This window comes from Tupaia chinensis, unplaced genomic scaffold (genome assembly GCF_000334495.1).
Source record: "Tupaia chinensis unplaced genomic scaffold, TupChi_1.0 Scaffold148012_1, whole genome shotgun sequence".
NCBI lineage: Eukaryota > Metazoa > Chordata > Mammalia > Scandentia > Tupaiidae > Tupaia > Tupaia belangeri.
This window is the reverse complement of record NW_006207862.1, coordinates 40,281-55,836: the sequence shown is the minus strand read 5'-3', so window position 1 is coordinate 55,836 and position 15,556 is coordinate 40,281. Positions and strand designations below refer to the sequence as shown.

The 15,556-nt window shown below is 41.9% G+C and overlaps 1 protein-coding gene across 2 annotated transcripts in view; it reads left to right on the top strand.

The window, feature by feature from the left end:
- The window catches only part of VCL (vinculin), a 134,243-nt gene that overhangs the window by 109,590 nt on the left and 9,097 nt on the right, over nucleotides 1-15,556 (top strand). For both annotated transcript variants that reach the window (XM_006170032.3, XM_006170034.3), the window contains exons 14-18: nucleotides 3,602-3,751; nucleotides 7,109-7,217; nucleotides 8,339-8,641; nucleotides 10,411-10,535; nucleotides 12,112-12,297. In XM_006170032.3, the coding sequence (XP_006170094.1) occupies nucleotides 3,602-3,751; nucleotides 7,109-7,217; nucleotides 8,339-8,641; nucleotides 10,411-10,535; nucleotides 12,112-12,297 (873 nt within the window). The remainder of the gene's footprint in view (nucleotides 1-3,601; nucleotides 3,752-7,108; nucleotides 7,218-8,338; nucleotides 8,642-10,410; nucleotides 10,536-12,111; nucleotides 12,298-15,556) is intronic.

Here is a 15,556-nt window from a genome sequence, read left to right as displayed (position 1 = left end):
GGAGCTGGCATCTCTTTGGTTTTCTTGGTCTTTTCTCATAGTGTGGGATAGCCATTCCAGCCCCAGGCATCATGTTCAAGACAGGAGAAATGTGGGATGGGGGTACTGTAGTTGCAACTATTCATTTTATTAGGGTACTTTATTTTGAATCCAGAAGTCAGATGATCCTTTTAAATCATTTGATGTCATTCTACTGAGACTGTTCTAATGGTTCCTCTAGGGTGAAGCCAAAATCCTTACAATGAGTAGTAAGGCCAGTAATATGCTGGTAAACCCACTCTCCAGGAAAATTAAAAACAAAATCCTTGATTTGTAACGTTGATTGACTTCCATGATGTAAATACTGCCAATGTGACTGTTTGAATGAGAAGTCACCAAAAGCAGAGTTGGAAAGAGATTGCCGTATTTCAGTCTTGTAAACTGACATGAGTTGTTATGAATGACATTTGCACACTGCTGAAATTGTGCTGACCTCACATGGTACCACTCTGTCCGCTCATGCTCCTCTATCTGGGTATATGGGGTCTTCCATTTATTCTGTTGGTCAGTCCTCTTTACACATTGACCTTAATTGTATTCCTAATATTCCTCGTATATGTTTATCTGTTCTAATCTCAGGGCATGTGCACTTATTGTTCTCTCTGGTCTTCTCACAGGTACTATATGTATTAGTCACTGACTTTCAGCTTTCTACTGAAATAGCACTTTCAAGTAACCACCTAAAATAGCAGGTCCAGCTCTAACCTCAGCCTCACCCTCAAGGTTTTCTTTTTTTCTTTTTTTCTAATTTTTTTTTATTATTATCATAATCTTCTTTATATTACATTGGATTACATATAACTTTACATTTACCTCCATTGCTTTTTCAAAAGGGAATGCCATGCATGTCAGTCAATACAGAGGCATCGATCTCCCCGCTTTATCATTCAAAGTCTTTTCCATGCATTTCCCAATAATTATTATTATTATAATTTTTTAAAACAGTCAATCACTATTTCTCATTTTGCTTGTTAAAAGACTTCACCCATCATGAAATACTTCCCAGACCAGTCCAGTTGAGAATACTATACACGTCATCTTCAACAGATAATAAACCATATCTGTTTCTCACTAACATCCCCTCTATTGTTCACTTGCTATCTTTCTCTATCCTCTTCTCTTTTTTTTTTTATAGTTTATTTTTTATTATAATTTTTTTTTCCCATCGCAACACACAAATGAATTTTCCATCCAGTATATACTGTGCGTTGGCTCAATCAAGCACGTCAACATATATGTTCTCAGCAAATAATTTCCCAATTCTTGTGTCCTGCATACCTTGCCTTTTGTTTTACCATCCTAGATTCCCCATCCCCCTCCCTCTGTTATGACCCATCCTCCTCCCACATTGTCCCTGGCATCCACGATTGCCCTCCGTGCCTCCCCCCTCCCCAAATGATCTGTCAGTGATCTTAATTAGTCTAAGTCTCTCCAATAGTTATCACAGCTGACACATGCCTCTACATGAACTCAAGTCTGACTTTAGGCCTAAACCCCATTGGGTAAAAAGAGCATACTATAAAGTAGAACCCAACTGGGCCCATACCGCTCACTGCAGCCATCAAATATCCAATTTTTTTTTTTAAATGGTACGAATAGTTTAACCGTTTTTTTTTGTTTGTTTTTTGTTTTCGTTTTTTTTCTTTTTTCCCTAACATTCATTCCCTGAGCATCATCACAGCGTACTAAATGTAATTTCCCATCTAGAATAAACTGCACAGTGACCCAATCAAGCATGTTATCATCAATAATATTCCACTTCTACTTTCTTGCTTATGCACATATATATGTTTTTTTTTTCCTCTTCCTCTTTTAATTTTTTTTTCCCTATGTTTGTCCCTCTGCCCTGTCTCACTCTCCCATTACAATATCCCTGCTATATACAGTTGTCTTCCAGAAGAGTTACTGAAAAAGTGATACATACAAGTAAAGGGAGAGAGGCCACAAGTTCCAACCATCAGCTCATAAAGTTTTTGGTAATAGGGAGCATAAACTCCACTCAGGGTTGGATAAGGAAGGGTCTCCGGCAGATCCACAAGTGTAGGTGAGTCTCCAAGGAATGCAGTTTCAGGAAAGCAGTTCTGGTACACAGGGATAATTATCAGCTGATGCGGCACAGCAGTCATCTTGTAGTTACCAGGAATGGTGTTGTGGGGGTCTGCAGTGTGAGTTGTCCTTGGGTATCTGGCTTCCTTAAAAATGGCAGAGTAGTTCTTGTTTTCCCCTGAGGTAATGCAGGGCTGGTAACTATCATCTTCTTAAGTTGCAAGTTCTTCAACCTTGTTTTCGGCCTCCGGGCCATCCCGGGCCAGAGAGGCAGGGAGGGGCAGGGAGGCCCCCTGGCCGCGTGGCGCGCCCCCCCGGAGTGGGGGGGCGCCGGCCAGGCCGTTCCCGGCGCGCGGCTGCGCTGGGGGGGGCGTCACCCTCAAGGTTTTCTTGAGATCCATATCGTACTTCTCTCCTTGTAACTTATCAACATTTGACATATTTAACTTGTTGTAGTCAAATCAGTGAGAAATAAGGGGCGTCACCCTCAAGGTTTTCTTGAGATCCATATCGTACTTCTCTCCTTGTAACTTATCAACATTTGACATATTTAACTTGTTGTAGTCAAATCAGTGAGAAATAAGAGGACATCCAGACATAGCCAAATTATTGGAGTTTTATTGCCAGTGGCTGCGGGGAACTTACGTTTCTCAAAAATGCCACAGCCCCGAGTGAAAGGTGACGGGTGCTTGTAAAGGCAAAAGCTACAGTCATTTCTGGATTGACATGGTGATTACGGTGGAAAATGAGCTGAAGGAACTGTAGAGGAAAGGGAGTTGGGTTCCTATGCAAAAGCAGTTACAGAAGTCAGATCAAGCAGGTTAATAATTTCTAAGGGTACTCTCCAGACTTTTGTTCAATGGTCCCCATGACTCCAGGTAGGGGTCTGCTGATTGGTGATTACATTGCTAATGAACATCTAAACAAAAAGATTTCAGACTAGTTAGGAAAGATAGCAAGACTGTTAATCACTCTATTAACTTTGGGCCAAAGGAGAAAGTAAGTACAATATAAAGTTGAGAGATGGAGGTTCTCTGCTTCAAACTCATTATAAAAATCTGTCTCACTCATGGTAGCATAAAATTTCTATGCAGGTAGGGACTTTGTTTTGTTATTTTACTACAGGGATTTGTCTTTTTTTTTTTTTTCCCCAAAATAAAGGATAAACCTTTTGGGAATGGGGATTATTTAGTCTTCCATTTGGGGAATTCCTTGTTGCAGAGTAATAGTGTGTCTTCATTGTACTTGGTGAACACGGGTTAAACTGAAATTCAAGGGTGGGTGTGTATTCTTACCTGTGTGTATGCACATACTGCATATGACTAAATCTCTGAGGAGATACATCAAGGCCATGATTTGGCTTTTGGCTCTTGTCTTACTAAAAGGATTTGAGACTATCTCTAAAGCCTTTGTTTAAGCAGTTACTGCTTCGGCTTAAGGAGAGAGACTTCATCTTAGGCTGCCTGACCCATTTTATTGAAATAATTTTTTTTGATGTCTTTATTTTTTCCTCAAGGTATTTGATGAGAGGGCAGCTAATTTTGAAAACCATTCAGGAAGGCTTGGTGCCACGGCAGAGAAGGCGGCTGCTGTTGGTACTGCTAATAAGTCAACAGTGGAAGGCATTCAGGCATCAGTGAAGACGGCTCGAGAACTCACACCCCAGGTTGCGTTTTGCTCAATCTTTATTTCAGTATTTATCAAACAGTATTCAGAAACTTAATTACACAACCATTTCTATACATTTTTGAAATCTTACTCTAAGTTGCTATTTTAATCTTTTTAAAAAAAAAATTTTTTTTTTTGCTATGGGGCGTGTGTGCTCGCCAGAAGAACAGAGACAGAGAAACAAAAAGCAAGAGCTCACTCCCCGGGGGGAGGGAATGGCCACGCTGCAATCCCCTCTCCTCCATTCTCCTCTCGGAATCTTGGGCATGCACGCATAGGCACCCAGCGGAAGTTTGAGCCACTGGGTCTGGGACTCGAACCACAGTCAACTACATGGGAGTCCAGTGACATAGCCATCATGCCAACTGCTGGTCCCTAAGTTGGTATTTTAAACACAAAACCACAGGATCAGTCTGTGCCTTTGTGGTTAAGGTGACTGAGTTCTGCATGGTTGACTGCATGGTTAGACCCTTGGCCTCAGCAGCTTGAAAAACATGCCAGGTATGAGTGCATGCATGCCCAAAATCCTGAAAGGAGGGAGGAATGGAGAAGGGATTGCAATGTGACCCTCTTGGGGGGGCAGGGGGGTGAGTGCTATCCCACGTTTTCTCTCTCTCTTTCTCTCTCTCTGGTGATTACATGCATCCTTTGCCTAAAACAACAACAGCAGCAAAAAACACACATACCCATAGTGTCAAACTTAGTGATCTAGGGTTAGGATTATAGGAGTCTTTCTACTTTGCATATTTTTGTATTATTATATTTAAATGACCACATTATAAATTTTGAAAGTAGAAAAAAATAGTAAGGAAAGCACTGGTGTGCTACCTACCCCATATACACTTGAAATTAGGAAAATAATTTTATAACCTTGAGAGGTTAGTTTGCTTTGTTTTTAGAGTTTATATCTATACTCAACATCTCTTTGAGAGTATTAAAAAACAAAAAAGGAACCAGCAGATGGTGTAGTGGTTATGTTGCTGGACTCCCACATGGCCAACCATGGTTCAAGTCCTGGACCCAGTGGCCTGAAACTCATGCCAGGTACATGTGTGTGCATGTCCAAGATCCCAGGAGGAGCATGGAGGAGAAGGGACTGTGGCATGGCCATCCCCTCGAGGAGGCCCCGGGGTGATTTTTCACTTTCCCTCTCACTATCTCTATCTCTCCGGTGAGTGCACACACCCTAAGGCAAAAAAAAACTCTAAAAACAGACAAATGAAAAACCAACTTTGGCTGTTTTCTTAGCTTGATTTCTTTTTCTATTTAATTACATAACCAAATTACAGCTAGTAAGTTTGGAAGCAAAAGATTGGGAACAAAAGACAACAAACAGGATAGGAATTAACAAATAGGGTAGAATTTAAAGTTATAGTAGGGAAATATTGTGAAATATTGAAGCAATCGTTTTATTCAAATTATAGAAAATCTCTTACTTTTTTACCCTTTATCCAGAATACTCCTTTTATTCAGTACATTTATTGAGTGCCTATAATACCTTAGGAGCTGCCCTACACTACAAATCTGTTTTATTGACTTGAGTGGGAATTTGTGGGGAGACATGGAAATAAGCATGCCTCTTAATCATTCAATTTCTGCTTTCATGGCATGTTAACAAAGTAGATTCTCTTGAAATATCTTCCAACTTAAAAAATTTTCATATAGTATGGACATGCCTAACTTTATTTAATAACTTCCATAAAACAGAATTTCAGGGAGTTGGGAAGTGGCATGGTGGTTAAGGTTCTGGACTCCCACATGGCTGACTGCTGTTCAAGTCCTGGACCTGGCAACTTGCTTTCTCACTTTGCCTTTCTCTCTTGCTGATCAAATTAAAATAATAATAAATAAAATTAAATAAGTAATTATTTTTAAAATTTCAGTATAAACTAGATACCTGAAAAAGAGAAAACTAGCCTTAAGACACTAACTATAGAAAGCACAAAGACTGGAGACAAGTCTGGACTTGAATCCTCTGTGACCCCGAGGCTTAGTTTCCTCCTCTGTATAATGGAGCCAGTTCCTTCCTAACGGATTCTGAGGATTAGGAATGTGCTCTCATAGCCTATATCTTAGCAGATGTGTAGTAAATGTGAATTCCTTCTTCCCCAGTGCAGTCACTCACTAGCTGGAACTTCCTGAGGACGCTATTTAAATTTTTTTTTTTTTAGAATTTTTTTGCGTGTGTGCTCACCAAAAAGACAGAGAGAGACAGCGAGATAGAAAGCGAGAAATCACCTCCCAGGGGGGATGGCCATGCCACAGTCCCTTCTGCTCCATTCTCCTCTTGGGATCTTGGGCACACACGCACACGTGTGAGTTTAAGCCACCGGGTCCGGGACTTGAACCGTGGTCGACTACATGGGAGTTCAGTGACATAGCAATTACGCTAACTGCTGGTCCCAACACCATTTAAATTTTGAATCTTGGTTTTTGTACCTATAAAGAGAAAAATTTTACCTGTCCTGTCCCTCTCATAGGATTGCTGTGTGTAAGATAATAGATGTGGAAGCACTCTGTTATCTATAGATAGGTATTTTTATTGACATCATTTCTAAATAAGTTTTGGGTAATTTTTAGTATTTTTTAATTTATTTATTTTGTAGGATTTTGCCATAGGGCATATGCAGAATGCCAGAGAGGGACAGAGAGAGGAAAGTGAGAAGTCACACCCAGGGGTGATGGCCATGCCAGAGTCCATTTTGGGCATGTGTGCACAGTATCTTTCTTTCATTTTTCCCCCTTTTTCTTTTTCTTTTTTTGGAGAGGTTTTTGCTATAGGGCCTGTGCGCTCGCCAGAAAGACAGAGAGAGACAGAGAGACAGAAAGCGAGAAATCACCCCCCAGGGGGATGGCCACACCGCAGTCCCTTCTCCTCCATTTTCCTCTTGGGATCTTGGGCACACCCACACACACACGTGCCCAGTGTGAGTTTAAGCCACCAGGTCCGGGACTCAAACTGTAGTCGACTACATGGGAGTCCAGCGACATAACCAGTATGCCAACTGCTGGTCCCCACATTATCTTTCTTAATGGTGCTTTTTAAGATGTAAGAATTAATGTCTGGGGTTTAAATATATGTCAGTTTTGTGTTTTTCTCAAGTATCAAGTGAACACTCATTACTTTGTCACTTTATTACCTTTCTAAAATCAGGCTATGACTACAAAATCTTTGCTTAAAGTGCCCATTCTGAGGGCTTTTTATGAGACCAAACCTAATTTGTTCAGCTTGAGAAGAGATTTGCCAATTTTGGCTTTTTAGTGCCGCCTACAGGTCCAGAGGAGAAAGCTTCACTGAAGGTTTGTATTTTGAATGTGAGGGTTCTCTATTGAATAGTTGTTTTGTCATTGTCAGGTTGTCTCAGCTGCTCGCATCTTACTTAGGAACCCTGGAAATCAAGCTGCTTATGAACATTTTGAGACCATGAAGAACCAGTGGATTGATAATGTTGAAAAAATGACAGGTACAGTTTTATGTAAAGTACTTATTGTCTAATCTATGAGGAATGAGTTCTGAGAAACTTTAGCAGGACAGGTTATGTTACTTAGCTGTAACTGGATAAAAGGCCAGTCATGTGCTTGATGGTGTACTTGGCTCTGATTAAGGCTGTGAGCAGTAGCGGCTTCTCATTCAAGCTTTGCAACTTTTTCTGAAGAGACACTCTTTGAGTCTTTTTTATTTTAATCCTGCCCTCCTGGTGTGATGTTTATTGTTACAGCTCCTATCTTTTCTTTGAGGAGTGTCTTTGCCCAGTCTGAGTCAGAGTTCAGTTTCAGAGTTGGGAGGCGGTGTTTGTGGATACAGTAAGCGTCCCTGTCATTCTGAGTGGGTTCACATTTCAAGGAACCACAATAGTTACCATTTAATACAACTCGTCTCAGAGTTTCCTCCAACTTATCAACTACGAAGATTTTTTTTTTTTTTAAAAGAGAAACCAACCTACCAACAAACTTGTGTCTGTGCAATTGAAGTGGTACCTCTGAATCTTCTTCATTCTCTGTGGAGGAAAGGAAGGAGAGAAGGAAAGAAATGAGGAATGTAGGCTCTCTTCACTGTCCCTGCAGAACCTGCTGTGACAGGGGTCCATAGCAGCCAGAGATGAAAGCGGAACTCCTGAGGTGTCTGAAGATAGGTAACAGAAATAAGAAGCAGGGAAGGTTATTAGAATCCTCCGTGTGGCTCATCTTGGGCTGCTACAAGCTGCCAAAAAGCAACAGATGGCTGGGGAGTGAGATGGGGAAGGAGGAAATGTTATTAACAGATAATGTGGTGGTGATACGGTGAAGGTTTCAGATTCAATCCTTATTTCCTCTCGATGCTGTTGCATTTCTGGTTGTCTGTGGAGGATACAACAGTGACCACGGTTGGTATAACTGCTGTGAGGTCATATGGACCTCCTGGGCTACATCCTTGGTTTTGTAATTGTGGTGCTCACCTGCAAGTTTGTATTATGTAGGAAGAACTTTGAAGTGAAGGAGAGAATTCTGGGTGTTGTACATTCTCATGAGAAACCTGAATGGATAATTGTGCTTTGAAGTCTCTGTTCTTCTAAAATAGAAATTAAATTCCATTCTCTTTTGACAGGGCTGGTGGATGAAGCCATTGATACTAAGTCTCTGTTGGATGCATCGGAAGAAGCAATTAAAAAAGACCTGGACAAGTGTAAGGTAGCCATGGCCAACATTCAGCCTCAGATGCTGGTGGCAGGGGCAACCAGCATTGCTCGTCGGGCCAATCGGATCCTCCTTGTGGCTAAGAGGGAAGTGGAGAATTCTGAGGATCCCAAGTTCCGGGAGGCTGTGAAAGCTGCCTCTGATGAATTGAGCAAAACTATCTCCCCAATGGTTATGGATGCAAAGGCTGTGGCTGGAAACATTTCTGACCCTGGTAAGCAATGGTGGTATGGCTTGTATCACCTAATAGGTTAACTAGGAAAAGGAGTGAGGAAATATACAGTGTACAGCTACCACGTACAAAGTCAGGAACCAACAACTACAGACACTTAGTTTGAGAATGGTTGTTTTTCTGTCCAAACCTCTGCAGTATTAGCAAGTGTGCTGTAAGTTAGCTTATCTGGACCAATTTCTCTGTGATTCTTTCTGTCCTTTCTTTTTTTAATTTGCTAAAGGGTGTGTTCACTCTCCAGAGAGAGTGAGAGAGGAAGATGGAGGGAAAATGAGAAAGCATCCCCAGGGGAGGATGACCATACTGTAGTCTCTTCTCTTCCATTTTTCCTTTTGGGATTTTGGGTGGGCTTGCACATACACACACGTGCCTGTGTTTTTCAAGCTGCCAGGTCTAAGACTTGAACTGCCCAGTCAGCCATTCAGGATCCAACCACTTTAGTCACTACACCACTAGCTGGTCCTCTCTGATTTCTTAATGTTGACTAGCTAAATAGCTCCTGGCCCTGTTTAGTCATTATTTTGGAACTTTGTCAAGGTGCATGATAAGCAGTTTACCAACCGTTTAGCTTATATAACTGGCATAACCTTTTTAGCTTTTTTATAAATGCTTTTCCTCTGTAAAGCATTCTCTATTTCTTTCCAATCTGTAGGGTATAAGTTGACCTCTGGGTCTCCTAGGTCCTCCACTAAAGAATCTGAGTTTTCTTTAGCTTCATTATGATCTTATTTTCAGTACTACTAAAGCACTACTTTGGTTGGAATCATCTGAATTTTATCCTATTTTGAATACCCAGTGTGTTTCTAACCTTGTCTGTGAGTACAGTCCAGTCAGTGTGAGTGAGGAGGAGGAGGGGCTGCCCATAATCTGTGATCCAGGCAGAATCTTTCTTTCTTTTTTTTTTTTTTGAGAGGTTTTTGCTATAGGGCTCATGCACTCGCCAGACAGACAGAGACAGAGAGACAGAAAGCGAGAAATCACCCCCCCCCCAGGGGGGATGGCCATGCCGCAATCCCTTCTCTTTCATTCTCCTCTCGAGATCTTGGGTACGTACGCACATGCTCCCGGCGTGATTTTTAAGCCACTGGGTCCAGGATGTGAACTGCAGTTGACTACGTGGGAGTCCAGCGACATAGCCGTTACACTAACTGCTGGTCCCCCCCAGGCAGAATCTTTCTAATATCCTCAGCTCACCATCACTAAAGACTGGCTTGGCTTTCTAAATGAAATGTCTAATAATAGTTTGAGTGGATTCCCGAATTCCAGGTGACTGAATGTAGAAGCAGCAGCTCAGCATAAGGGTTAGCATGCTGAATGCCAAGTAGAGCAAAGGAGTGGGAAGAAAGGTGAGAATGACTCCAGGGAATGTATGTTTAATCTGCAGCTGACATCTCTTATGTTCTTAGTTGGGCAGACTTACCTCTCAACCGTCTGTCTCATCCTAAGAATGGTGATGGGTGCCACCTGAGACCAAAATGTTTCTGCCCAGAAATCTCTTGGGCACTCGTTAGTTATACAACCAACAGGCCCCTGAACACTACAGGAACAGCTAGTTTATGATGCTTCCTACACTTTACAGGCCTCGGGGCATCCAACTTGCCCTGCCTCCCTTCCCCTTCAATCACTGCTTGTGATGCTTACTGGCAGCTTCACATCCAGCTTTTGTTAGTGGAAACCAGTTCTTCTGCTGGACAGGCGGTGCTTCAGTACATTGATCTGCCCAGCTGAAAGTGAGGGTGTCTTTTGTTTAGGCCTGCAAAAGAGCTTCCTGGACTCAGGATATCGGATCTTGGGAGCTGTGGCCAAGGTCAGAGAGGCCTTCCAACCTCAGGAGCCTGACTTCCCGCCTCCACCACCAGACCTTGAACAGCTTCGTGTAAGTAAATTCAGAGATTGGGAGCATTCAGCAGCAAGGGGCTGGGATGTAGCAAGAGAGAGGTAGGCTGTTTTAGAGCCTGAATCACTAGGTAGTTTGATTTATTTATTTTTTTATTTGAAGCTTAGCTGGAGGTGGATCTTGATTTTCATTCCTAAAACTAGGAGAGTCATGTCTCAGGGCTTATGCATGAGTCGGTGGGTATCTGTTGTGGTGGCCTGCTGTGATGAGGAGTGAGCAGAGAAGCTGGCTTTGGTAAGTGTGAATGTGATGAGTAATGAGGTAGTGAGTTGTGGTAAAATAATCTGCACAATTTGTGGTAAGATTTTAGATGTTCCCAGTTGATGATGGTAAAACTGAGGTAGGTAGAATTTTGTGTACGTCCTTTACTTTTCTATGTTTATTGATCTTGTTTGTTTGTTTGTTTTATTTATTTATTTTTTTGGAGAGGTTTTTGCTATAGGGCACGTGCGCTCGCCAGACAGACAGAGAGAGACAGACAGAAAGCGAGAAATCACCCTCCAGGGGGGATGGCCACGCCGTAATCCCTTCTCCTCCATTCTCCCCTCGGGATCTTGGGCACGCACTCACATGTGCCCGGCGTGAGTTTTAAGCCACTGGGTCCGGGACACGAACCGTGGTCGACTACATGGGAGTCTAGCGACATAGCCATTACGCTAACTGCTGGTCCCTGATCTTTATTTTGTAACAAAAGAAATGCATGCTTTTCTAATTAGGTTTATGTTTTATCCAAACTGTAATCTAAAGTCTTTTGATACTCTCCTACCTCTCAAAGTATTATGAATATATTTTTCCTTATTTTATGAGGAGGCTAGCTGGGCAATATCTTGCAGATATAAATCCTAAAAACAGAAAGTGATTATACTTAGATATTTACTCCCACTAAAAGTATTGGAAATATCTTGACTTTGGAATAGTTTACCAAGGCAGTAATTTGATTCACTCTCTTTGATATCCTTTTCCATATTTAATGGAAAGTTGTCAGTAAAAGGTGTTAAGTTTATAAGTTGATTGGGTACAAAATTGTATCATTGTGCACCCTGACTTCCCTAATGTTAGCACTTCCCTTGACTCTTTCCAAGTAGACTCTTGGTAGGTGGTTAGGGCTGGGGAGAGGGGTATTCCTGACAAATGGCTTATGTGATCAGGAGAGTGATAACATTTAGAATCAGGATCTTAGAGGTCATTTAGCTTGAGTACCCCTTATTGACAGATGAAGACCCGAGGCCCAGGTAAGAATGTGCTTGCCTTTGCAGATGCCCTTTGAGAGAACCAGAACCAGAAATTACATGCTCTGTGGGGATCTTCTTTGGGAATCCTTGATCTGGTGGTGTTGGGCATGCCTCCCTATCACATGACTAAAAACAGTAGCTCCTAGAGTTTTATGGAGAACAGAAATCTGTTTCTGTTGACACTGAAGCAAGTGGTCCTTGGGATGACTCAGTGTGTGGTCTTATGTGGAGTGAAATGTGGGTAGCTTTTCTAGGAAAGGAAAGAATTCTGGGGGGAGTAGTTTTTTGTGCTTTACTGACAACCTGCATATTTTCTTTCTTAGGTAACAGATGAGCTTGCTCCTCCCAAACCACCTCTGCCTGAGGGTGAAGTCCCTCCACCTAGGCCCCCACCACCAGAGGAGAAGGATGAAGAATTCCCTGAGCAGAAAGCAGGGGAGGTGATTAACCAGCCAATGATGATGGCTGCCAGGCAGCTCCATGATGAAGCTCGCAAATGGTCCAGTAAGGTAAGCAAAGAAGCTTTTCTTGTTGAGAAAGGATAATTTTTTCAGAAAGGAAGAACCACGCCCCACAGCTCAGGAAGATGAGTCTGTTTGGAGTCCCCTTCTTTCTCTGTCTCTTTGTTCCTGTGTTGTCGATAGCATGTACTTCTTACCTGTGGTTTAGTGAGATGTTTCTGGTGCTCACTGGTTTCTTTTAGCAGAAAAAGTGAAAAGCTAGGATGCTGTGGCTTGAGAAGTAGTTTCCTTTCCTCTTTGTTCATTAGAGTGTTAGTACCCCAACCCTGGGTCTTCTAGAAATTATTTATCTTTCTTGGGATTGCTGAATGTTTTTAGATGCTCCATTCCTAATGATCAGAGTTCTAAATAGGAAACTGTCTTCTATGGATTATGTTACAGCTACATGAAAGGTTTATATTTTTCTTCTATTTTTTTTTTTTTTTTGTCTAGGCAAGTAGATTAGTTTCTATGAAGTCATGCACTTTGTCTTTTCTTAGAGTAATTTTACTTTTCTTTTCTTTTAAAGAATTATTTGATTTTAGTCGTTGCTATTTCATTTTATTTTTTTGAAGTTGACTAGAGAGAGACAGAGAGAGAGAGAGAGAGAGAAGGAAAATGAGAAAGCACGCTGCCAGGTCTGGGACTTGTACCATGGTCAGCCCTGTGGGAGTCCAGTCGACCCAACCACATGCCACCTGCTGGACCCAGAATAATTTTACTTTTCAACTCAGCAAATCTGAAAGTATGAATATATTGCAATAGTCATGCCCGACTTTTGCCTATTTTCCCCTAAGTAATGAAAAGTGCGTCATAGCTTTTCTAGGTAAGAGCAAAATGTTATTGCTAACCTTGCAGTGAAATGTGGTTCACTTAGTTCTAAATGGTTACTAATATGACCCTAGATCCTTATTCCTCCCCACCTATTTGCCTTTATTCTTTTTACATTCTCAATGTTTTTAAGCTTTTGTGACTGTAGTTCCCCATGGACCTTCTGCATCTGTAGCTGATCTTGAATTCTTTTTAAGCTAGGATATTGACCTTGGCTTTTAACTCTTCTATGTTTTCTGAACTATTAACTGTAAACCCAGGGTCTAAGAAGGAGCAGGTATCTTGCTGGTATTGGACCTAACCTGTGAAACTATTGGCTCATCTGAAAAGTTGTGACATATTTTTACATAGAAAAACATTTAAAAAATGACTTTACCAACAACCCAATATAATGGTTTCTCTCCAACTGGGGCATGCACACCCCTAGGACCACACGGCAGAGTCCTACTGTACATGGGAAGTAGGGTAGGGTGACAGTGTTAGTTGTACTAAACATTTTTTAAAGGAAATTTAAATTTTATTATGATAAATTCATATACATTGTACAGTGGAATATAATGTATATATGGCTTATATATAAAACTTAAATGGGGTGGACAGTATTAGCTTATATATTTCTCCCCACTCTCCCATTTGTGGCCAGAAGTCCTCAGGTCTTACTGTCTACTGAGGTTTGAAGTGTCAGGGTTTTGCTGCCTTGGGGTTGTGTGAAGTCAGGAGTTTCTTAAATTGTGTTGTATGTAGTAGGAGAGAGGAGTATGGATTTGTGTATCTGTCAATCTGTTTGTACACTTTGGGACTCAACCCTAGAAATAGTGAGCTAACCTCGGTTGCAAGGAATGAGGAGAATCTTGGTGAAGACAGTTTAGGCAAAAGGATTTAGATGGTACCCAAACTCCTTGTTGAAGTTTTTAGACAGGGTTCAGCTTTGTGTGCATGATGACTTTTAGAGTGAAAGCAACCTTAAATAAAATTCCTTATAAACTCCCACTTCCTCTTGGTTACAGATATTTGATGTAAAGAACCTGTGTTCACCCTTCTTCATATAAATGGTTGGTCTTCATAGAGGCATTTACTTTTTGTTCATCCCAGCCTATTTTCAGCATCTAATGCTCCTGCCTCCTGTCCTGCCCTTTTATGCTATCCCTGGTGTTAAATTCATATACTCCCACTCATGGTTCTAATTCTTTCTTGGACACCAATTTTGGGCTCCTATGAGGACTACTCCAAACTCAACTTCAGTTAGTTGCCAGATCCATGTGTTATCGATCTGTGAACCAAGTAAGTCAAGTTTGGGATGAGTGAGACCCTATTCTGCAACAGAAAATGATACAGGCTATATCCAAGGAGAAGCTCTCTGAGTTGGTATAGGCCATGTATGCAGCAAGAGATGGTAGAAGCATTGTCTCTGACAACCTTCAGGGGATGGAGAGAGCTTCTCTGACATGTGTGTTTCCCCTGAGATAGAGGCTGGACAAGGTGTCTTCTTGAGGCTCCTGACAGCTTGATGATTGTGGGGTACTTGGTAAGTCCTCTTGACCCACCATTGTGTTTTCCTGCTGCTTTCTTGATGTGGTGATTCATACCTCTAATATATCATTTTTAATTTTGGATTTATCTATCTATCTATCTATCTATCTATCTACCTACCTACCTATCTATTTATCAATAGAGTGACAGAGAGGGAGGCACCCTCAACAGGTTGAGGGTGATCACAACACTGTGATCCTCCCCCTAGCCTTCCCAGCCATCCAGGATCATGGGTACACATGCATCTGACATGTATAGGTCGATTTGGCAACTGAACCCAAATCTTGCATATGATTTCCAGTATTGCACTGTTGAGCTACTGTTGTGCCATCAAGGCTGGGACTTTTTTATTTAAAAAAATGTTTTTTAAGTGACAGAGGGTGAATATACTCACACATGCATGAGACAGAGAGGGAAGCACCATCCCCCCCCCATTGGGTGTGGTCATGCTGCAATCCCTCTTCCTCTACTTCTTTTTACTTCCTCTGTCATAGATTTAGGCCATGGATGCATGTGTGCCCAGCATGCTTTTTTAGCCACTGGGGCTAGGATTCCAACTGCATTCAGCCATGTGGGATCTGGCTCCCAATGCATAGTGCTCAATTGCTATACTATAGGGCTGCCACCCCTTCCCCTATTTTTGAGAGAGAGATTTTTGCTACAGGGTGTGTGCACTAGCAGGTGAGGCAGAGGCAGAGGCAGAAAGTAAGAAATTACCCACCAGAGGGAATGGCCATAATGCAATCCCTTCTCCTCCATTCTCCTCTCTGGATTTTGGGCATGCAAACACAAGCACCTAGCATGTGTTTTAAGCCTCTGGGTATGGGTCTTGAACCACGGTTGACTACGTGGGAGCCCAGCAACGTAAGCATTATGCCATCTGCTGGTCCTGTTCCCACCCCCCCGC